At 39.7% G+C, this 25,327-nt stretch overlaps 1 protein-coding gene across 2 annotated transcripts in view; it reads left to right on the forward strand.

The window, feature by feature from the left end:
- The first annotated feature begins 239 nt into the window (after positions 1 to 239).
- The window catches only part of LOC144057927 (nuclear factor of activated T-cells, cytoplasmic 1-like), a 74,503-nt gene continuing 49,415 nt past the window's right edge, over positions 240 to 25,327 (forward strand). Inside the window, exons 1-7 of one of the 2 annotated variants that reach the window (XM_077575953.1) lie at positions 240 to 373; positions 510 to 668; positions 3,383 to 4,484; positions 7,103 to 7,262; positions 19,195 to 19,397; positions 19,524 to 19,696; positions 20,425 to 20,565. In XM_077575953.1, coding sequence (XP_077432079.1) covers positions 650 to 668; positions 3,383 to 4,484; positions 7,103 to 7,262; positions 19,195 to 19,397; positions 19,524 to 19,696; positions 20,425 to 20,565 — 1,798 coding nt within the window. In that variant the 5' untranslated portion in view covers positions 240 to 373; positions 510 to 649. Of the gene's footprint in view, positions 374 to 509; positions 669 to 2,278; positions 2,393 to 3,382; positions 4,485 to 7,102; positions 7,263 to 19,194; positions 19,398 to 19,523; positions 19,697 to 20,424; positions 20,566 to 25,327 lie in introns of those variants that run through there. The other variant, XM_077575952.1, reaches the window with a different exon arrangement.

Here is a 25,327-nt window from a genome sequence, read left to right on the forward strand (position 1 = left end):
TATTTCAATGTGAGGGATATAAATACTACTAACTTCATCTTATCTCTGTATAGGGGGGATAAGGTAAAGCAAAACAGTAAACTGTTTACTGTATGACGCGCTGATGGTTGTACAGAAGTGCGCGAAGGCAAATACTCACACCTTGGGATCTTACGGGGCGAGCCGGGTCGCTGGCGTCATGGATGGGCGGCGCGCTGACGGAGAGCGGAGGGTGTTTTCCAGCTTTAAAAGAACCAGAGACTGCCCCTTTGACAAAGCCGCGCTGCGTCATCGACCTGGGGAGACTCTTGGAGATCTTCAATGGGCACACGGCAGAATAACTCACCTCAGCCGCACTAGTTTCTTGAGCAGCGCTGACAGCCTCATTCACTCGGTGTGCAATACTCATCAAGTTAATAATTCATTCATTGTCGTATAATCCAAATAGCTATTTTACCCGTGACTTTATTATTTATATAGCGTGCACTATTTTATTTTATTTCTGTTTTATTACTTCGTTGCTCATGCAGAATCTTATCCGGAGAAAGTTGCTCACCGCTTGTTGAATGCAGCAGGATACTCAGCCAGAGCGTCTCTTGCAAGTTCAGCTTTGAAGCTCCAGCCAGCGCGGAGTGGGGACTCCACTCGTTCAATCACCTAACTCGCCGCGATGAAATCTGCAGAAGAAGGTACCACCTTCCTCAATATCTCAGCTTGCAATATGTTATTGCAAAGCTTTTCATGCACCGTACGCAAACTTATAGTGAAAAGGATCCCTTCAATATAATTTGTAGAAATTGACACGCAATTGAATAGGCTACTGTGGCATTAAGTACACCAATAATAAGCCTTTATTGTGCAAGGCAGCACTGTATTGTGTAAATGTTAACTCGAACGTGGATTTATTGTGACATGCTAGTCAAACGAATTAAGCAGCATGGGCATCCTCTACCCCATTTGGTCTCTCCAGCAGGTGTTTCACATCTTCCTGTACAGTTTTTAGCAGGCTACATTGCACTTAACCTCAAAGTACCTCAAATAATCATCATATAAAAATACAAAATATTATTGATTATCTGCACAGGGAGGTCTGAGGTCATGCATCAAGCTACAAACTTTGTGCTTTGCTTCTGTTTGTGTATGCTTCAGCCTGGTTTGAAAATGTGAATTACGTTGCCTCTTCTTCATGATTAATGTTGCAAAATTTCATTGGGTACACCAAAAGTCGTTGATAGTCTGCCTTGTGTGGTTTTCAGTGCTGATGTCACTGGCTTTGCGGATTTGGGATTTCATTTCGTCTTTGATATTTCAGATGAACGGGTGCGGGTTTTATTATTATTCATTTTGGCCTAGAGTCTTATAATTGGCAACAGATGTTAGTGTGTGTACGTGTGTGTGTGTACGTGTGAGCGAGAGAGGCATAGAATTGTGATGTGTCCGTTTAGGGATGCCGAGTAGCTTGCTTGGCAGGGAGTCATGCTTAACCACTCACAGCCTCAGCAGTATGCCGAAGTCTGCTTTATTATCACACAACTTCACAATTCTGACACACAGAGCTAAAATCACACATCCTCTTGGGGTCTTGCCATAGACTGCACTCAGTCCGGGTAATGAATGTGGGCCAAGGACCCTTTTGCTCCAGAAGATACAGATGGCTTCTGTGGGCAACCACCTATCTGTCCCTGAGGTCCCGTCAGTCTTACCCCACTGTAGACCACAATCCCTGTGGATAAATATATTCATTCTTTAGGCATGCGTGCTTGGTTGTGCTAAGAGTGCTTTAAGACCAATGGCATAATTGATAACATTTGTGGAGCGAAGATAGATATGAGTAAGGTTACAATGTGTAAGATAGTATTGTTTATTATTATTATTATTTTAACTATTTAATAATAATACACATATTTAATAATTATTATTTATATAGTAATAATAATAATAATAATGATAAATATTATTATTTTTATTTATTTTTTCTTAATGAATCTCAAATGTGTGACTCATATGATTTTAAATGAGCAAATGCTGATTTAGTTTTGTTAATCTAGGAGAGGAAACCTTTCAAATGAGACATAATCAAATAAAATAGGAAGAGCAAAAAACCCCATTAGGTAAAGTACGGTGTGACAAATGCAGCTGATGTGTACATAAACAGAAGGGGGAAAAATGTAACGGCTGCAACTCTTTGCAAAGTAAGTCAGGCTTGAAGTAAGGAGGTGTGTCACACTGGGTGGAGCGGGTATGTCATCTGGTGGGCTCGAGAAGAGCATAAACCAGAAAAGAAAAGCATCAGAGGAGATTAAGCTGGGACACACGTTTAGGGAAGTAGAGATGAGTTTTCAACAAGAAGAGCAAGAATTTGATTTTAGTTATATGTTTGAGCACAGCCAGTGTGTTTATCAGCCTCAGAGAGGTGAGTAATGAAAATATTTTTTTATTTATATATTTTTTTATCATTGTGTAAAATGACCATTCTATATTTTCACGTTTTGAATTCCAAGTTTATGGTTATCATTGCTTATGAGAGAAAGTGCACATTTTCAAATGAACAACTGAAATGATATGTATATATCATCTATATCATGCATGGCATTGCACTTGTGCCATAGTAACCTTGTGCAATACACTGCACATTTTCAACTCGCACAAACAAAAATTTTTGATGACCAACCTATAGAGGATGTGGTTTGTGACAAATCTCATGTACTGCGGTGAGCAAATATAGCAAGGGGAATGCCCTTGATTGGCACTGTATACTCGTTGAGTATTCACCCTCATTGGCTATGTTAATAAAAGGGACATGAAGTTTACAACTGTTGATACAACAGCAGCTGGTTGGCAGAGGAGGCAAACCTACAAGGATTTCGCGTCTTAGTGTGTTGTCTGTTGTTGTTTATCTTGCACGCTCTCTTGTGCTTGCACCGAGTACGAGTGTGTGTTATGCTGCAACGGCCTCGCTTTGACTTAATCACAAGCTCAGAGCGAAGCGAGAGTGCTGTCAGATTTCCACAGGGGAGGGCCTAATTCACTCAGTGAGTGATGCAATCAATCAAATAAAGCATCCATCAGTCTGCTGCTGGATGGATTCCTGTAGTGTACATTTGACGGCAAGGAGTGCCAAAGAGAGTCTTAAATGAACGTATCCAGCAAACAGGCTGGCTGTGCAACTTGGGACCATACGGATGAACCACATATACAGTAAATGCTTTGAAATGATTGCTAAGCTTCTCCAGATGTTCATAGAATAAAGAAAGGAGTCAGTCTGTCGCTGGTAAGATTTGTATAAGGGTATTGTTTGCACATGTAATCACAGTTAATTATTGCTACAGTATAATGACTCGGGGTAGGTTAATCTGTTGGGCACACATGGTTCTATGTTGAAAATGTGCTTGTTTATTTTCAGATGCATTCAGCTACACACCAAATGTCACCCTTTCCCTTCCACTTGGGATGGGCAACCCATGTCTGGCCAATCAGTACCACACCTTACAGTCCAGCCCAGTTATCTCTGTGACGTCATGCCACCAGACAGGCTACAACTTCCAAAATGAGAACCATGTAGCATCAGGTTATTACCTGCCCCATGGCCTGAGACCAAACGGGGCTCCAGCCCTGGAAAGTCCTCGCATTGAAATCACTGCCTACAGCCAGTGTCCTGAGGACCAAGTCGAAGAAAGGAACTGTGACGAACACATCATCAAACGAGGTGTTAACTCCATTGTGACACTAACGCTGCCCAATGCAGACGGCTACCGTGATCCCAGCTGCCTCAGTCCTGCGAGCAGCATTTCTTCACGCAGCTGTAACTCTGAAGCATCATCCTACGAGTCCGGTTTCTACAACTATGACAACTCCCTACAGAATTCCCCCTGGCAGTCTCCCTGCGTATCTCCCAGAGGGTCATCACTTTTGTCCTGCCCGCACGCCAGCGGCCCTGCGGCCTCCCCTCACAATTCGCCTTCCACATCCCCTCAGATCGGAGCAGTGGCTGAGGAAGGCTGGCCGGCTCAGCCGCGTGACTCCAGGCCTAACTCTCCTTCTCTTAGTGGAGGTGGTGGATGCAACAATATCAGCACAGCTGGAGTAGGGAAGAGGAAGTACAGCTTCAACGATACTCCTTACCACCAGACATCCTGTTCACCCCGCCAATCTGCTACCCCTTCCCCGCATGGCTCCCCTCGAGTCAGCGTCACAGATGAGAACTGGCTTGCCAATGCCAACCAGTACACAAACTCCGCAATCGTGGCTGCTATCAACGCTCTGACCACAGATGGAGTGGTGGACATGGTAGAAGGGATCCCGATCAAGACACGCAAGATGGTGGACCATTCGCCTTCCATGAGCCTCAAGGTGGAGCCTAGTGGTGAGGAGCTCAGGCGTGACGGGGAGATTATCCCCGAGGACTATCCTTCTCGCCTCGTTTTAAAGAAGGAGAACTACTGTGGAGGGTTCCTGGAGGTGCCCCAGAATCCCTACTCTTGGTCTAAACCCAAGCATTACCTCAGGTAGGTACCTCATGATTCTCTTATGGTCAGAGTCAAAGTCAGTCAAACTCAAATGGACAATTGATTTTTGGCATTAATAACAAAAGACAGAGAAATGTAAGATGATTATTATTTGTTAATGTATCTTTAGTTTTCTGTTCTAAATTAAATTTGTTTCCCTCTTCCAACACAAGCTGATTCAAATCAACACGATCGTTATCAGGCTTATGCAGAGATTGCTGATGCGCTGATGATATATCAGTTATGTTGGAGAAGGGAAACATCCGAAACCTCCAGGACTCCGGCCCTCGAAGACCGAGTTTGCCAACCACTGTTTTCGATGTTTCTGTACCTGATTCTAAAGAACAGAATCATCATCAGGCTTCTGCTTCTGCAGAGCTTGCTGATCAACTGATTGTAGGAATCAGGTGTGTTGGAGTATGGAAACATCTAATACCTGCAGGACTGATTGGGCAAGCCTGCACTAGAGCCATCATCAAAAAATCTGTTTTGAGATCCAATATTTACAAGGAGATTGCATCTCATAAAAGACAATTTGATACAGTTTTCGATGTACGGGATGCGAACCGATTCAACGACATTTCGATTTGAAATTGATTCAATTTGGTTTGATTGAGTGTGTTTGCAATTTGATTCAATATGGTACGGCTTAGTTCAAGAGGGCATGATGCAATTACTTTTTTGTTATCATTTTACATAAATTTTAATGAACTTGTCAGTACTGTAAAAGTGTAATTTCCTTCTCAGATGTATTTCTTCAATATAAGCCGATTCAAGACATATCTTGATGTATTTCAAAGTGTAACAATACAATTTGGTTCAGTTCATGCACGTGCATTTTTTAAATCAAAAAATGATTTTCTGGTTTAAACATTTTTTGTTACAACCATATTTGCCCTTTTGAAGTTGAATAAATTAAAGTACAGTGTACACAGTAAATTTTGTAGAGTAAATTTTACTCAATTTAGAGTGTGACCAAATATACTCATTTCTAGAGTAATATTTACACTAGAAAGAGAGTGAAATAAAGAATTGGGGGGGTCACTCAATGGTTGAGGAACAAAATCACGACCTTCAGCTTGGAAAACAGCTGATCTACTCCCTGCGCCACGCAGCTCCTGCTGTGTGTTAGTATATCACTCGTGTCAGCTCCAAGAGACCAAAAACATTGTTTTTGGTCGTCTCTTGGAGATTAGCAAACGGTAGGAATAGCATAGCTCATGTGGTAGTGTAACAGTCGCTCAAACTGAAGGTCGGGACTTTGTTCCTCAACCCTTGAGTGACTTTAGTTTATTTTTTCAATTCTTTATTTTACTCTCTTCCATGTGTAAATATTACTCTAAAACGGAGTCTATTTGTTCCCACTCTAAATAGAGTCAAATTTACAGAATTTACTATGTAGTAGAGTACTGTACAGTAAAGCCCCATGCACCAATCATACCTTATTTTACATCCTTTTTTCAGCAAGGTACGAGTTTAAATTTAAATTGTGCCCCTCAAGACATCGTTTTCAATGCCAATAGCACACCTTCCCACCGGAAATAACGTGTTTGATTAAGATAGTGAGCAACAGGAAGTAACAGTGACAGGCCTGGCTGAAGTGGAAACAGTCTGTGGGTTAATCAGTCGTCTTTCTGCTACGGTCTGTCGCGCCATCAGACCATCTCGTTTTGTAGCCACGATGATGTCATGCACCAACCGGACAGATAAAGTCTTGTGGTGGGAAATCAGTTCGTTTTGGGTCAACAAACAGTATGCAAGCTCCACAAGTATGCCAGCGATTGGTTTCAGTTGAGCCACCCTTCAGGTCAGGGATTCTGCATTTACCATTGTCTTCTACATGTTTGTTTTGGTTAAGATATCGCCGCGGTGATCACATGGGAAGCGCTTCACTCTCCATGTTGAGAACAATGATGTTGAGGGAGGTCAGTCATAGCTTCAAGTGGCAGCTATCATGATCCAATGCAGGGTGTGATGCTGTCTTACTCCATAGACTTGATATTTTTCTTGTTATCATATTTAAATCAATCAACAACCGTATCAATGGGGCTGAGTGACTGTGTGTACTGTACGTGTGATATTTCTTTTTGTAGCCCGGAAATGTCGTCCCTCTCACCTTGCAAGCTCACAGTGCTTGCTACCACTTGGGACAATATAGTATTAACACACTGAACTTGTAGCCTAAGTAGATTGGTCTCTTTGTCTTTTTTTTTTTCATAAAAAAGAATCAACACATATCATTATCCAGGCTCGGGGATTACACATGATTATATTACAGACCATGATGAATTGGAGAAGGATTAAGACAGTTTGAATTTTTCAAAGTGTCTACAATTAAGGCCAATTTAAAACAAGGTCAGACGATTCTGACTTATTTGACAGAACTGGGGCCTGTGGAAAAATATCAAACCTCAAACAGTTTCAATGAATATAATGGAGGGTAACGAAAAGACAAATGTAAAGACCTGCAGACATCTGTCACATATGTGTTCAAAGTAGGCTGGTAATGTTAAACAGAGCAGCCTTGTCCCAATGTTGGATTTTCTTCAATACTTTTGCATTAAGACTGTTTCAGAATTCACACCAATATTAATCCATAATGTGAAATGTCGTTGCAGCCCATCCATGCCAGCGCTTGACTGGCAACTTCCATCCTGCTCCGGTCCATACAGTTTACAGATCGAGTTACAGCCAAAGTCCCACCACAGGGCCCACTATGAGACTGAAGGCAGCCGTGGGGCAGTCAAGGCTCTTTCTGGAGGCCACCCAGTTGTCCAGGTATGCTGACTGTACTGAATTCTAACATGTTAACTGGTTCTGATCTGAATGTCATGGCTGCATTAGCAGCGACAAAACCCTTTTTCTGATCAAAAGTATAAGTTTGGAGACATAATGTAATGTGACAATGTTCTTCTTCATGGATAGTATAAATCCATTTTGGGTGGGCACATTTTTGGGTCAAAACCTGTTAAAATTGTCATGTTAATGAATGAGATCAACGCAGTAAACAAAGACAATGCATGTGTCATTACCGCTTTATTCATTCAAATAAGAATATTTCTTTCAAGTCACTGTTAACTGATGACTCCACATTCAACTCCAGCTGACTGGACATCAAAATAACAATCACAATCATTTTTAGTGTTTATTAAGTTGACTACTTTTTTACTTATACAAAACTAACAAAAACTAGAATTATAATAAAAATGTTTAGTTAGCTTTAATTTTCATCTTTGCCAATTACTTTAATACAGTACAATACAACAATTTACAGTATTGCATTGCTTTTTAATTGACTTTCCAAAAGATTCAATCTACTTCTGAAAATGTTAGTCTTAGCGTCGAGCGGCTCATGCTGACTCGATTAGTATAGATCGCGAGCATCAACGATGTGCTTGTCAAACACTTATAGAGCACGTTAATATCGCCAACAGCACAGCACAGAGCTTCTTTCATTCTCATCGCTCTGTGTGGACATCTTGGTTTACACAAGGTGATGATCTAGCGGAGCAACTATGCCATGAAGAAAGAAGAACACTTGGACTCTATCTTCTGTACACAACAGTTTAAAAGAATTATCAGATCCATTCTATCACTTATATGAGTGGTTTCAAATGTTTAAAATTGCTATTTATTATGAAAAAAGGATAAAACAAAACACAAAATTTGTGGGTTACCTTAAACTATATACTGTAAAGATGACTTGACTTGACTAACCCTCCCCCCTCCTTTAAAATAAATAAATAAATACACACTATTTTATACTCAGCAGACACTTTATTGGGTACGCTGGCACAATCCAAAAAGATACTAAAACAAATCTCATTTAAAAAAAGCCACACTCATTTTTTTGTTTTTTACAGTCGTGTATACACTAAAAGGAAAATTTCCACACAATTGCTGATTTTGCTGACACAAGAAGAAAAAGCACAGACTCAGCCTCACACTTTTTGCAAAACATTACACACAGTGATTTGCACATGCATACTACACCCCTCTACACACATTTTCATACTTTAGACACAGATAAGGATTGTGAGGTTACTTCCTAGTCATTACAAAGCACTGGCTCGGCAATGACCACATCAATGAACACGTTGATAATCACATCCAGTAAGTGTGGAAGCACGCATGTGCTTAATTGGAAATACGTGGTGCAGTCATTTTTATTTGTCTACATATTTTAATTTGTCTAACAGTAGTAAGGAACACTATTTTGTTCAGATTTTTATTTTGTGTTATGTTACTGGAGCTGAGTATGGTAAGAAATACATATTTTCAGTCTGCAATTTGTGTAGTTTGCAACAGGTTCCATGTGAAAGGGTCAGAGAAGACAAAAGCTTTTTTTCCCCTCCAAACTCAGTGCGGGCAAATGGAACGGTTAGCTACAAAATGTCATTTGAACGCAAACTGTAAGAACTCTGTGTGATGAAGTTGCAAATGTAAAAAGGCAGTAGTCGCTTGAAGATAAAGATGTACCAGTGAGCTAACCTCTTGGTAGCCAATGGAGGCCATCCCACCCAAGAGTACAGTTCCCAATGATGGGTCAAGGCCCTACATTTACTAATAAATCTCAGAAGCACAGAACAACAAATCAATCTTTATCAAACATTGTGCTGAAATATTCATATAAAACAAGTCTACATAATCTAAGATGGATACAAAAAAAGTTGCTGTGTGACAAGTATTTTTTTTAACCTTACAAGAAAGACAACATTTTTTTCTGAAGAAAATGAAAGTTTGTGGGTTTGTCAATATCTTAATTACCCCTTACATTTAAAAAAAACTGTCACAAATGTCTAGCACATGCTAGTCCCTAAAATAGTTTTTTTTTTACAAATGTGTTTTATGTTGGTCACAGTAGTGTTTAACTGACTGCAATAGTGTCTCATCATTTCAGACTGTGTTCATGAGATGACACTAAAACAGCATTTTTGTAAATATGTGTATGTTTTTAATATAAGTGTGTATGTTGTGACTGAAGTGTGTTATTTTGCAAACAGTGTAGGAGTTCTACAAATTTAGTGTGGTGTTTGGATAATTGTGGCAATATTTTGAAAAAAGGAGCCCTGTTTTCAAAATTGTGGGTAAACAGTTGAGAAAAAAAAACTGTAAACATCATAGTTATTCATTGAATGTGTTTAGCATTGTGCTTGGAGTTTGTTGTGTAGAATTGTTTAGTGGAGTTTTTTACTATTCATCGCCTCTCATGTAACTAAATAAGCATCTGATATATTATAAATATTTACCTTTTTAAATTATGAAAATTATATTTATAGAGTCAGAAGTAACAGCACTTGCGAGTTGCTACCCAAAAATGTTCCACATCCAAAGTTCATACTTTATTTTAACACTCGAGTGAGAGCTGATGTATGCCTCGGATAATGTGTGCACAGTCAATTGGGATGTCACATGGGAATCGTGGCAACGACTACTAGTGTGTCAGTTGCCAGGAACATACAAGGATTCATGAGTACGTGCTAGAACAGACAAAGTATGGCCTGCGGGCCACATTTGGTCCACCAACAGTTTCTGACCAGAACTCACAGTGACCATGAAGTCAAAATTATATGTAAAATATGTTTTATTTTGGAAGTAGTGCTTTTGTTTTAGTGTGCACGCATGTGGACTGTACAAGCTAGCAAGCGCTATAACTACAGTGCTACAGTGTTGCCATCTTTTTATGCAACAATATTTGGTGACCCCTCAGCAACTACTTTTGAAAAAGGCGCAATGGATCTAATGTTAGCAACATTCTTATTTCCTGCACAAATTCTGCTTGATAATATGCCTATCATCAGTTCCATAGATTGAACGTATTGAATGGGCAAGTAACTGTTACCAGGTATCGGTATCAGTCCATTAAACCAGGCCTATTTCAAGGTATCAGTACTTGTGATGACAGCCACCTTTTTTGGGCTGTTTTACAATGAGGAACTATAAATGAGAAGAATAGAAAAATGCTAGAAATGCTATATTTAGATATCCGGGTCTTTCTTTAAAATGCTCTGTCGTCACTTTTTTTTGTGGAAATTATATTTGATCAAAAGTACGAGTGGTATCATTTCTTGGTATTGGTAACTACTCAAGAGTTGAGTATCGTACTGGCATTGCCGTGGAAAAAAAGTGGTATTGAACATCCAGTATGAGTTGAGATTAGCATGTTGGCATGGCACTAGTCAAGCGTTCCAGTTTCTCAATTGGCCCCTTTGGAAAATGTATTGCTCACCCCCGTACTGGAGGCTCTGATATAGAAAGAGTATGCACTTTATATTCAGGGAATACTGTGAGGTACCAAGTCCTATTCTTCATTCTTCCTATTTAATTTAATGTGTCTTCAATTGTGTTGTTGTAATCATGAAGGCTGGGACATGTCATATTCCCCCGTGCCCTGTAGTAATGAGTGGCAGGCGGTGGATGGGTGAGGTGCAGTCAAGGAGAATAAGTCAATAATGACACAGGGGCACGGGTGTAGGAAGCAGCCAAGGAAGTGTGTGTGCAAAATACGGCGTTGAAAGAATGAGAAGGGGCAGAGGGAATCAGCGCAGCTGGGGCTCGCTTGGGCTGCCTCTGGAGATGCTCTGTATCCTGCTGATTAGGGCCTTGGTTGCCCTGAGGTTGGCTGAGCATGGTGCTGGTGGTGGAGGCAGCGGGGATGTTTGCGCTCAACAGTCACAATCGCAGCGCCCTTCGGACTGCCCCTCCCCTCTCCGCACTTGAGTGCCCTCCTCTCAGAGGGAGTTGAGAATGTCACTCCTTTTGAACTGCTCATCCGTCAACCATTTCCCAAGCCGGACGCCCTGCACTGAAGCTCAGTCATGCTCATGGCACACACACTGTGAGTGTCCATGTGTGTTGGAAAGCAATGAAAGATGAAAAAACACCTCGATTAAAAACATCGAGGGATACAGAGTTTGTACGGTGCCCGAGAGACAGCGACACACATTCAAGTGGAAATACTGAACTGCTCATTTATTGTAGTTGTCATGTCACAAAACAAGCAGGTCTGTTTTGCATGACTCTAAAGTGTGGTCATAAGTCCGGACATTCAGCGCAGCATATGCGAGTAATTGCAAAATTTGTATTATTTTTTTTTTAGAACTTCATCATCAGTTTGGTACGACGGCGTACTAGGGCAACGTATAAATATATATATTTTTAGAGGGCGGGGGCAATATTACGAGAAATTTGTCACTTTATAAACTCGCAAATTTACGAGTTTTTTTCTCGCAAATTTGCGACTTCATATAGTGGCAGATTTGTGAGAAAAAAAAATCAAAAACTTACGAGAAATACACGTAGCCATAGTCTACTGTAATCATATGAGGATTCTTTGGTGTTTAATGGGACACAATGAAAAAGTAGGATGGAGACAGATTCATTCTCGCAAAAAGTAGGATGGAGACAGATTCATTCTCGCAAATCTGCCACTTTATAAACTCGCAAATCTGCCACTTTATAAACTCGCAAATTTGCCACTTTATTAACTCGCAAATTTGTGAATCTTTTTTATTTTTATATTGCCCCCGCCCCTAAAAAATATATATTTATACGTGGCACTAATACGCCGTCGTAGTTTGGCACAGTCCAGTTCAGATTTTAAAAAGTCTGGGTATTAAAGTGTTTCGTTGGACTAAACTAAAAAAAAAAAATGCTGTAATTTGTTACAGCTAAATTGTTTAGTTTTTCTTGTAATATTTATGATCTGCTTGAAAGAATAATTTTCAATATATTATAAATAAAATACCTTTATTTTTGCCCAGCCAAATAAAAAAGTTACATCCAAGTAACTTTTTACTTAGGAATAAACTAATTAAAGTCAACTTTATAACTTTACCCCAAATCAAATTTCTGATTCAGTATGAGCAAAATGTGCAGCGTACAACTTGAGCTGGTTGCCAGACAATTGTAGGGCACACATAGATAAACAAACATATACAATCACATTAAGGGTCAATTTATTATTCAATTAATGTATATTCTAGGCACAGGGAGAAGATGCAAGCTCCACGCTGGAGGCTGTATTTGAACCCTGGACTACTGAATTGTGAAGCAGATGTGCTTAGCAGTAGGCCACCAAGCCTCTTAAGTTAATGGTATTAAAACAGAAACATATTTGCAGTCAAATAACAAACTGCCATAAAAAGAAAGCTAGAACTGTCAAAATGTATGAAAGATTTTTTCATAAATTCTCATATGTACTAGTTTAAATTTTTACATTTTACACACATAGGGGAGCTAAATGAAAAAAAAGATTAGTTGTATGTGCCCTCGCAAGTTAGACAAAAAAAAACAAAAAACAAAAACACGGATTGTAAGTTAAGAGTCATGTAATTCTACAAAAGATTGCACAAGTTTGCAAAATACTCTAAAGATCTTTTAGGGACAGTTTTCCTGTTTTTACTGGCTTTTTGTTATTTAATTGCAAATATGTTTTTGCTTTAAACATAAATTTAGCCAACTATGGTGGCCCACTAGTAAGCATGCCTGCCTTACAATTCAGCAATGCAGGGTTCAAATCTAGCCTCCAGCCTTCCGTGTGGAGCTTCCATGTTCTTCAGGTACTGCAGTTTGCTCCCACATCTCAAAAACATGCATGCTTGGTTAGTAGGACACTAAATTGTCCTTTGATATGTAAGTTTGTTCACCTATGTGTGCCATACAACTAACTTAGGTTCAACCCCACAAATTGTGTTCATACTGAATCAGAAATTCAATTTGGGGTAAAGTAATAAAATTGGCTGTAGTTAGTTTATTCCAAAATTAAAAGTTTCTTGGATGTAACTTTTTTTTATTTGGCTTGGGGAAAATACATGTATTTTATTTATAATAAATTGAAAATTATGCATTTGACCAAATCATGAATATAACAAGAAAAACTAAAAAATGTAGCTGTAACAAATTACAGCATTTTTATTTTATTTTTTTAGTTTAGTCCAATAAAACACTTTTTTTGAGTGCACGCATGTTTACACACTCATTTATGGGGGCATGGTGGGGTGACTAAACTGATTCTTTCAACTATGCTGTCACAATTTGATTACAATTCCAAAATTTGGAAATGTATTCTGGACTCACACTCTATCCTTCTGACTCCAATTTGACATTCATAGCCTCATGATTGGCACTCTTAGCGACACCCACGGCTGCTTTTTCACTTGATTTACAGCAGCCGACCATTGCCGCATTGAAAGGATCTACGGTAATCTATTGGCTTCTATCATAGTTTTCCAACCAATCTGTTCTTTTACCACAAATATGCCAAAAGTCCACAAAATGATTTTCAAAGCTGTGCTTTGGGAAACCAACAACCTGGTGTACCTATATCGCTCTGACATTGAATGATGTATTTTTGTCCAGACGGAAACAATTGGGGGGAAGTAATGCAATATGTATTGTTTTCATTGTGATAGTTCGGATGAAGATGATGCAACAGCTTTTGTCAGGAAACACACAGACATTCAACAGGCCTTTAGTAACAAAAGACAATAACACCTGTGGAGTATTAACCCGAACATACGGGACAATCCTGCATATGGCTGCTTCATATAGGATAATGACAGGCCTATAGGGGTTTCTGCCTTCCTCAGTCACACATACACAACCTCAGTCACTCTCTCATTAAGTCTAAAGCAGCAACAGACATGGTGTAATTTCAACAGGATGTGACCATCATCCCTATTAACATGTGCGTGACTTAATACCCATCTCCTTTCCTCTGAACGTGTATGTAATACACATCACATTTGCAGTATGTTTTCCACCAATACGACATGAAAGACTTCAGGAAAACATGCTCAGTCCTTTGCACATGCAATTTACTTTCTGTGTCATCTACCAAAGAAATACTCTTCACAATATACAATGTCTCGTTTCTTATTAAATGTAATGCCGCCACTTGTTTGATATTAACAAGGCGTTGGTGCCATACCAGAGCGTTGTTAGAGTGCCAAGTCGTCACGTGATTTAATATCCAAAAAGGTTTTTTATGCAACTGATGGTGTTTCCACTTGGAAAACTCACATCATAATACTGGTTTTTCTTTAGTTGTTCAATAAAATTAATGTTAACTACCCATTTGGGCTTTAAAAGTTGAACATCCCAATATATATATATATATATATATATATATATATATTGGGATGTTCAACTTTTTTTTTCAGACCGATTCCAGCAGTAAGAGTACTCAACTCTTGTGTAGTTACTGATATTGATACCAAGTGCTCATACCAATAGTATGTTTGATGCATAACATGCAGCCATCCATTATCTGTACAGCTTTTCCTCATTTCCCCCCAAAAAACAATGACAGATCATTTCAAAGAAAGACCTATGCATCCCAATATATCATTTTTTTCCTTAAAATTGCATGAAATTATTGGCAATTTTATTTTCTTCTAATCTCTAATTTGTAGTTCCTGATTGTAAAACAGTCACAAGGGGGCCATTGCGAGTATCACCAATACCTTGGAATAAGGTACTACTGGATACTTATACTTGGTAGTGGTATATATATTCAATTTACTAGTTTGGCATGGATGATTAGTTGTGTTTTTTTCTTGTTCTGCATAACCATCAACCATCATTGGTTCTGTTTGTGCATTGCTAGTACTATACTGTATCTGCTTCTTTTTGTTTTAATGTTATTAGACCTCAAAGAAGAAATGAATAAAAACCTGCTATTAGGAAGCCAATTACTATCATTTAAAAAGGACATTTTTGTGCAACGGACGGACAAAGTTTGGTCTTGCTAATCAATTATTAGAATAACAAATCCAATTTGTATAGTACTCTTCTTAATAATCAAATACGCTTAACATGTTCACACAAACTAATAGAAAAACAAAACAAGCCTTTGTCCCCAGTGGATGCAGGTGTGGACAGCGGGAAGTCCACAATTCTCCCTCCGATGGCAAGTCGCTAGTGACAGCTAGTTGGCAGGCTGTGTTGTTTGCATTCACCCTAGAAACCAGTAGCCCACAAAATGCAACGCAACGTTCCCACAATGAAAAGCAAATGTGTTGGAACAGGTGACTGACCTGTATGGCCGGTATGTTTGGTTGCCCAGGTGTCCTATTACTTATTTTTTTTAATTGTCTATTTAGTTACACTGGTGTGAAATCTGTGTGGAGTTTGCATTTTCTCCAGGTATTCTGGCTTCAGTTCCTTGTAAATGTCTAATGAATGGTACTGGCGTCTTATTTTTGCCTCAAGACAGCTTTGATATGATCTAGTGATGTATGATGCACATCCCTTAACAGGAAAATGGTTGCAAATAACTATTGTTATAATATCACAAGCAATGTTCATCATGGCACCATATTTAAGCATATTATGCAAATCAAGTCGTTAATCAGTAGAGCATTGTGATGGTGGCATAATTTGGGATTGAAGTGATAGCTGTGATGAGAGCGAGTTGGACACAGCAAAGGCATGCTGCACGACTGTCAGCATATGGCAGAAAGGCAGATGTGATATTGATGAAGAGGCTCAATCCAGTCTTCTGTTTCTCCTCCCCTTTCCCCTTCCAACTATTTTGCTGTTGCTACTGATTTGCTTTTCTCTTTCCCAAATCTCTGCGCCACGTGTACTTCTTCAAGTCATGACTGTTCTCCAGGCAGTGATGAAATCAGGAAGAAAAGTCCGCCTCTGCAGGCCTGCATAGTGTATTCACACTCAATCAGGCTGGAAATGTTTAAGTCTCTCGAAATTAATTTTAAAACTACACAAATATTGAACAATTGAAACTGAAAATGTGTGGAACTTTTACGAATAATTTGCAGCTTGACACCCCTCCACATCACCACAACTGATCCAGACAATACAGCTGCATCTAGTTACTCAATGAATGCATCACCTGCCATATTCATAATGTTTCTAGTTGACAAATCGCTCAGCCGCACTCACTTGCAGTGGGGGTTGTACTAGCTGACACAAAGGCAGAGGTTGGAAATCTGAAAATCAAGCCTCTGTTCAGAATTATAAAATACATATAAAGTATAAGCGACAGGGGGGGGGGGGGGGTGTGGGGGGAATTGGACCACTCATCTGATCAAACTATGTGGTCCAACCTCCACATTTTTGAGGGAAGCCACTGTGATAGACCACACTCAAAGTTTAAAGCACCATCTTGGAGTCCCCCCTTTGGGAATACTGTAACATGTAGAGGTTGAACTTCACTCCAGTATTTGAATGAGCATCAGTGAGGTGTAGCAAGAAGGGGCAGCTTGGTGGCATGGGGAGAAGGTCAGAGGAGCACATATGTTAAAGAAATAGTTGGAAGTCGGATTGAGGGGGCTGCTGAGAAATCACAAGAAGGACTACCTGACCTCATGAACCATTTCCTACACTCCATGAGCTCACAAGGATTCAAGTGGGGACGCCACCATCATTGTGTGCTACCACAAGATGAGTGAGGGGATAAAGAACCACCCTCCAATCTAATACCCTGTCCCCCCCTACTGCCTTTCTCCATATAGCCACGTGGCAGCTGAGGTAATAGCTGGAGGTCACCAAACTATTGAAAAACAGCTGTGCTGTGATTGTCTGGGTTATATTAAATCATAAAGTCAATGCTGCCATCTGTCATACTCGTACCATCAGCCATTGTGCTCTCAAGAGTCAATACAAGTAACTAGTAGCATGTGCGGCTATGGCTAATTACTCCTGGTGGCAACGTAAGTAAAGTATAACAAGTGGGGGTGGGGTTCTGGTGGTGAGATCACCACATAAATGAAGTGGTCCCTTGGGATGGCAAGACTTCAAGAAGCTCCTGACCTCGGCCTAACTCACTGATGACTTTCATGTGTGACTTGCTCACAGGTTGAGGCTGTGAGAGACCCTCTGTGAGAGGGGAAAAAGGGGGGACACAAATACAGTAGAAATGGGACTCGTTTGTCAGTCCCTTTGTTTGTCAGTTCCTCTTCTTATCTGAAAAAAAAACAATATCAGGTTTTGTGTAGATGTAGAGCTGCTTTTCAACCTGTTTAATTCTTTCAAAACCTAAAATGTGTAAATACATTTTTTAATACTTTGTCCTGCACTCCCAAAAACTGACTTTTTTTTAATGTTTTTTTTATTTATGCTAAAGCATACAGAAGGCTTTGATACAGCTTCTGATATGAAGAGGTCGCTTAAAGCAATTGTGATTATTACAAAAAAACGGCCAGAATGTGGCAGCAGAGTATAAGAGATCAGCAAGGCCCATGTTGCAACAAGCTCTTTTTGCCATTTTTTTTCAACAGGTTTGTGAACAATGATTAAACTTAGCTATATTCTAATGCTAATTGCTGCAATGGAAACCGATGCAAATATACTTTTTTCCTGATTAAATAAGAGACTCTAATCTTTCTTTTGGTAGGTTCCATGTTTTTACAGCAATAGAACAGAATGTTCTGTGGACCTTGCAAAATCAGTGAAAATCCAGTAAGACAGCCAGGAGCGAAGGGGGTTGCTTCAGTGAAAATGGCTAGGAGTGAATGAGTTAATAATTAATCAACTCTTCAACACATGCAATAAGTCCAAATGTGAACTAAAACAGCTGCCTTGAGATCTGCCTTGTCAAAGTGCCATACCAATTAAGTGTATTATTCTAAATTACAGACTAAATTTAGTCAACCTCTAATTGACTGATATTTATTTTACATAGGTAGAATTTCCTTTTAAACAAGCCAACAATTTAGTCAGGAATACACATTACATATTGGAATCGAATTTTGAAAGTTTGCTACCAAAGTGAATGTGCTGAATACATGCAATATACAGTAGGTTGCCAATGAAGCACCAATTTCCACAAATGTCAAGTGACATACTGTACCTCTTTGGTCCTCTGCCCGCTTTCCTTATCCTCAGACCTTATCCATGCCCTTTCAAAACTAATTATAAACCCATTAATCTGATCATGTCATAGGTTACACGTGGTATTTATTTTGTTAGGTGACTCAGTCTATTAGACAAACAGCCGGGGTCTCTTATTCCTTTCGACAGTACTGCTGTTTTCACTCGGACTGAGCTCAAAGAAAATTGGTCTGAGGTGATGTGCTGGTGTTTGCTGGGGTAATTGACCAATTAGTGTGATTTTGTCAGATGGCCATGGCTTGCTGAGCCTTGGTTTTGACTATGTGATCATTCACAGTAGAAGCCATACAGTCAAGTAGCCAACTTAATAAACACAACACCACTTTGATGTATCAAATAGACTTTTCTGAAATCTTAAGGAAACATATATTGTTTATCTCCCCCAACCCCCAACATCTGCTTATAACGCTGCATAAACACTGAGCTGTAAAGACTGAGCATAGCCTGGGAGGTCTGCAGAAGACAGCTGGATTCCAGCACAAATCCAGATTTTGGTCTGGACAGAAAGCCTTCATAAAGTATCAGTTGTCTTCTAGAATTTGCAGCCCAGCATATCTCCTCAGATTTCTGTGCCATTATACACTTGGCTAAATTATATAATTGTGTTACCGTAGACAGTCAGAAAATGATCCTTGCTGCAGAAATTAAATTGGCGGCCGTTACAGTTATCTGCTATTGACCAGAAAGTCAACAATAAGCTATATTGCGTATATGTGTGTGTGTCTGTGTATATGTCACAAAAATGTCCTCATTCTGTTAGTTAAAAACGTATTTTGTTACTCACGCAATTGCTTATAAGTAGGTCTTAAAATCTGGTGTTGACTCTTACCTGACTCCTTTGTTTTCCCGGCAGCTTTATGGCTACATGGAAAGTGAGCCGCTCACCCTACAGCTGTTTATAGGAACGGCAGACGACCGCCTCCTACGACCACATGCCTTCTACCAGGTCCATCGCATCACTGGCAAAACCGTCTCCACTGCCAGTCATGAAGTCCTGCAATCCAACACCAAAATTCTGGAGATCCCTCTGCTTCCTGAAAACAACATGAGGGCTATGTAAGTTAACTTAAAATCCTTTTACATTGAACCGGTTCCACACCTTGCTTGGCGCCGACCCATTGACTGCCAGTCAGCTTTAAATGGTACTAGATTATTCTATTTTGTATTTTTTATTTGCCCCAGAATCGATTGTGCAGGCATCCTAAAGCTGCGCAACTCAGACATTGAGCTTCGCAAAGGGGAAACAGACATTGGACGTAAAAACACCCGAGTGAGGTTGGTGTTCCGAGTACACATCAACCAGCCCAATGGCAGGACCGTGTCGTTACAAGCTTCCTCTAACCCCATCGAGTGTTGTAAGTATTACAATCCAAGTCCCTCCCACACATGCAATGACAAGCTTTCCTCCTGGCTTTGTGGCATCAAATGGTTACAATAAACTAAGCGTCTAATTCCTAGAGCAGTGGTTCTTAACCCCGGTCCTCGAGTAACCATATCCAGCCTGTTTTCTATGTCTTCAACAGCCAACACAAGTGTTTCAAACGATCAGCTAATCAGCAAGTTCTGCATGAAGCCTGATAACGATCCTCAGCTTTGTTGGCTGAGAGAGACATGTAAAACAGGCTGGTACAGGTACTAGAGGATCAGAGTTGAGAACCACTGTCTTTCACAAAGAACCAGTTCTGGCAGGGCTGAATATGAGTACAATGAAGCACATTTCCTTTCCTCGGTCAGCCATGTTCCACATAAGCTATTTTATTAGCATACAGGGAGGACAGTTAAATTTAGACAGTGAAAATAGAAATGAAATGTAGGATTATTGTTCCCAGATACTGTATATTACTATTTAGTCTTGATGATTAATGTCCTGCAAACAATTAAGGTTGGGATTAAGCCGGATATCGATTCATAAAACCATGAATCTATATATCTCTTTTTCCCCCAAATTCTTAAGAAAATCTTTTTTGTATCTCTAGATTTGCACTGGACATGAAGATAGTACACCAAATGTTCGGCTTTATTTTCTGGTTAAATCTGATTTTTTTACATTTTAATACTGTATGTGGCTGTTTTCCACCTACAGCCCAGCGCTCAGCGCAGGAGCTTCCCTTGGTGGAGAAGCAGAGTATGGACAGCTACCCTGCAACTGGCGGCAAAATGATGGTCCTGAGTGGTCTCAACTTCCTTCCTGACTCAAAGGTGGTGTTTGTGGAGAAGGCCCAGGGTGAGTCACAGTGACCAGTACATATTTACCAAATCTCCAGTAAATATCCAATCTCACTCTTGTACAAGTAGTATCTCTTTCAGAGGTGACAAATCCAGGTCCAGAAAGTAAAAACCCTGCCACAGTTTGGCTTTAGCCGCTGATGCTAGCTATACAGTATGGCTAGCTCCCTAGCAGGTTAACGAGCACCATGGGAGCTTAGCTAGCACCTGAAGGTAAAAACCCTGCCACAGTTAACCCTTGATGGTATCTAGCTAGCTAGCTTCCTAGCAGGTAAACGAGCACCATGGGAGCTAGCTAGGGCCCTAGCTAGCTAGCACCTGGGGTTAAAGCCAAACTGTGGCAGGGTTTTTACTTTCTGGACTTGGATTTGCCACCACTGATCTCTTTTAAATGTGCTCCAGCTTCTCCTCTCCCTTCACAATTCTTCCTCATTCAAGTCCCTTCATCAAAATACAGCAGGACTTGCCATCAAGCCACATGTGGTGTGCATTAGACCACTATATTTTTAACCAAAGCATATTTACATTTGCTGAAGTTTCCATACCCAGTCACTGACGCTTGCTACAAGTTTAGGGAATGAATCACAACCATGGCATCTTAGACGACTTTCTTTGTCTCTGTACGTCTGATGCCACAATTTGTGACAGACACTGTTCACTTGTTTTCACCTACGGCTTCCTCAACCTAGTCAACTTACCCCAATCTGTGTAGCAGTACTCATGCAGAATATGCAATTTTTAGTTAATTTTGATCACAAATATTTTTCTCTTAATGTGGGAGGCAGAAATATTAAACAATACTGACCGTGAATGTCCTTGATTGGGCACTCATCTAAAGCAATTTTCTATTTTGTTAATTTTCTCAACTACGTAGCTTACTGCATCCAGTTTAAAATACTGTCAAAGTTTTTCAGCAACTGAAAAGCTGAGACAAAGGTGGAGGAAGAGGAAGTGGATGAACTTGGTCAAATGGGGCTGTTCCTTTTTCTGCCTTTAACTTAGTCACAGAGGGGGTTCCCCCAGACCACCTTTGTCTAACCCCTCATGCCATATGAGATGTATGACCTCGTGTAGGATGTATTTTCCTTCCTTCAACCACAATTTCTCTTCCTCTCTCGCTGCACTGTTTCCTTTCTGTCTCTCTTTTCACAAACAACCCTGCACTTTATCCTCATATTTTTCTTCCCCCTGTCCTTAATATCGGGTAAAGGCATTAACAATTTTGGAGCTCGGCACGGCTGGGATCTAAGCACCCTAGCTTGCCATCAAGGTTTGACTTGCATGGTTTCAATGGTTGTGGTGACCTGCAGTAAGATGAGTGAGGGTGCCTGACTAGCACTTAGTCTGCGTTTATGTAAACTTTTATGACCCACCACTTCCAGGGTCCCCCAAGTCAAAAGCCCATTACAAACACATTTTCACACATGGGCAAAGTTTTTGGAATCCTGCCTTTACAGAAAGAAAAACTTTGAACTGTAAAAAGTAATAATAATAATAATAATAATAATAATAATAATAATAATAATAATAATAATAATAATGAAAACCTGCTAATTGTTGAAAATGTGCTAATGAAAACCAAGGATTGCTTTTTTTGTGCTCCCATATTATTTTACATTTTGTTATTCAACACACACTAATGAAACTAACCTTGACAAAAATGATGCGCTATCATATATTGATATAATGCGACTTCTTCACCTCTTGTAATTGTACAGTATGAGTGGCCCCACTTAAGTAAACAATACCCTTTCATCATCCAAGTTCAGTCAGAAGTGTCGCACATTGCATGCACAGTCCATTAAGCCTGTCCCTGGTCATGCTCACACACTTGTTCTTTTTGTTTGTCTTCTTTCCTGTAATGTAATGATAATATAACCAAACACATTCCATTAAAAGAAAGCCAACAGTGATTCCTAGACCATGGCAGGTCATCCATAAAAGTTATAACTGTATTTTAGATTTGATTTAATAATCAGAGGCAACTGAGGAGACAGGAAAAACTGTTCATTGGGAAAGCTTCAAGTAGCTTCTAAGGCAGAGGTGGGCAATCTCGGTCCTCGAGGGCCGGAGTCCTGCAGGTTTTGGAGGTTTCTCACTTCCAACACAAGCTGATTCCAATCAGCAGGATCGTTATCAGGCTTATGCAGAGCTTGCTGATGAGCTGATCATATATCAGCTGTGTTGGAGAAGGGCAACATGCAAAACCTGCAGGACTCCGGCCCTCGATGCTCACCTCTGTTCTAAGGGGTGTCTCTTTGACATGTAAATGTATATTCAGATTGCCTTCATGACAAATGCCAGCTGTGGTATTTCAACATGTGAATAAAAATTTAACTTGAAACCATTAGAAATTTAATACATTTTCTGAGATAAAATAAATTAATTAAGTAAATAAATAAATAACCCTTCTTATGCAATTGTATTACCAAGGTCAATGCTCAAAAGAATGAGGCACAATTTGCTGTATTATTACATAATGGTACTCAACTGTTCTTCTTTTCACATAATTTTGATTTATTTCTGTCAGCTCGGGAGACATATTCAATATCCACTTAGCATAGTATATATACTAGATCTCTCTCTATTAAGTGAAACCTTAATGTGTCTAGAAAAATAATGACATTTACTTTTCAATCACTTGACCAACAGGATAACTGATGCAAACTCCACTAATACTACAAGTTAATTTTGTGTGCTCACTTTTGTTAGAAGTGTTCATCATCTCCAAAGGATTCCCTAGCTTGGCAAAACAGAAAGAACAAAAATATTGGAGGGAAGAGTGAGGAAGAAGAAAAGCAGACAATGACAAGGCTTCCTTAGAAGTTGTGCACTTGACTGTTGCACTGAAACAAGTCAGTGAGGAGATTATCTGGTTTGTGTGTTGACTTCAGTTTTTAACCTGGATTTGATGAACTCACTTCTGTTTATAGCTTATTCCATTTGCTTGCAGCATAACAGCTAAATTCAGTTTCACTATGTTTGCTTTGAAATCTGGGCTCCACTAATTGACCCATGTCTGCAGCCCTCCTGGGTTTATAGTATATTTGATCAGCATTTAGTTAATGTATTCAGGACCCATATCAGTGATTTGTAGACGTCTTAATTAGCTGCAGCTTAATATTCATATTTAAATTTCCTATTTCTTTCAGGTTCAAATGAAATTGATACAAAATTGTTGTAGTTTGATTTTTACTCTTCAGCAGTTTTGTGTTTCACATAGAGTAGCTTACATCCATGTAGCATTGGATCAATTCTTATTCAGTGCTGCATTTGCAGTACCCTGCGATTGACTGACGTCCGGGGCCCGCCTGCTCCCTAAATGGTAAATGCCAGCCCTTTTGACTAAATGGCCTGCACAAGGTTTCTTCCTTACAGAGACTTTTTTTTTCATCTGTCCATTGCCGAGTGTTTGCTCATGTGGGGTTTAGTTGGTCTTTTATAAGACCTCCTCCATATGTAAAGTGCCCCGAGACAACATCTGTTGTAATTTGATGCTAAACAGTACTGTATAGACAAACATTTCAATTGAACTGAATTAAATCAGCAGGGATAGCCATGATCCCAGGGTAGGCAATGTAGAAAATAGATTTTTGATTTTCCTTTTTTTTGTTTTGCCATAAAATTTAATGTAAAATTATATTTTAAATAACAATACAAAGCAATTCCTCCTCAATACTGTGCACTATGCATGCACATGAAAAGTTGAACACTGAGATTTATTTTAAATGCTGATATATGAAGGTATACAGTACCTGTCACACCTCATTCAGTGTGTGTTGTGGCTTGCCCTGCTTTTCCTGGATGGAATGATTGTTAGCAGCAGGTAAAACAGACAGACAGACAAACAGGCATGATAGAGGGATTGGATAATCCTACACTCTGACTTGGAGGGGTGTGGGGGAGTAGTAAGGGAATTCCCTCGTGAGTTGGATAGTTTTTACATCTGGTTAGACTGGAGCATTGCCCGGAGTTCAGCAGCCTCACACAGGCTGGGCCGCAGCAGACAAAAGTCTGCGCCTATCCACGTCTGGGACAGGCTGAATTCTGAGATGCAGCAACATATTATAGTACACAACAAAACCTGTACAAAACAGAAATTAATTGTGTCCCACATCTTTTAATAGAACTTAGACGATGACTGGCACAGTCAGGTTTCATTCAAACTCAGCTTAGTTGAGTCTGGCTATCTGGGGCAAGTCTGAACATCAGACAGATTGCTCCACATATTGTACTTTTAGCAGTGTCTAGACTGCCATTTGTCTCAAGCTTGCCTTGAATACTGCTGGCACCCATTTTTGGCACTGTATCACAATAAGGTCAGCCACCACCCTTGCTTCAGGATAAAGATGAAAAGAAGTGAAAGCAATTGTTCATGACTCAAACCCTGTCACGTTTCTTCTGTCAAGTCAGAATTTAGAACTTATCATCTGAAATAGATGCAACTTTTCCATGTTCACCGGTTATCTGAGTGTCAGACACCAGGTGTTTCAGAGTAAATAGCAGATGTATTGCCATGTATGATGTACAGATCGATCGATCGATCGATCTATCTATCTATCTATCTATCTATCCATCATCCATCTATCTATCTATCTATCTATCTATCTATCTATCTATCTATCTATCTATCTATCTATCTATCTATCTATCTATCTATCTATCTATCTATCTATCTATCCATATCAGCTGTCTCCCAAGCTGAAGGTCATAAGTTCGTTCCTCAGCCCTTGAGTGACTTTTATTTATTTATTTTACTC

This window comes from Vanacampus margaritifer, chromosome 9 (assembly GCF_051991255.1).
Source record: "Vanacampus margaritifer isolate UIUO_Vmar chromosome 9, RoL_Vmar_1.0, whole genome shotgun sequence".
Lineage (NCBI taxonomy): Eukaryota > Metazoa > Chordata > Actinopteri > Syngnathiformes > Syngnathidae > Vanacampus > Vanacampus margaritifer.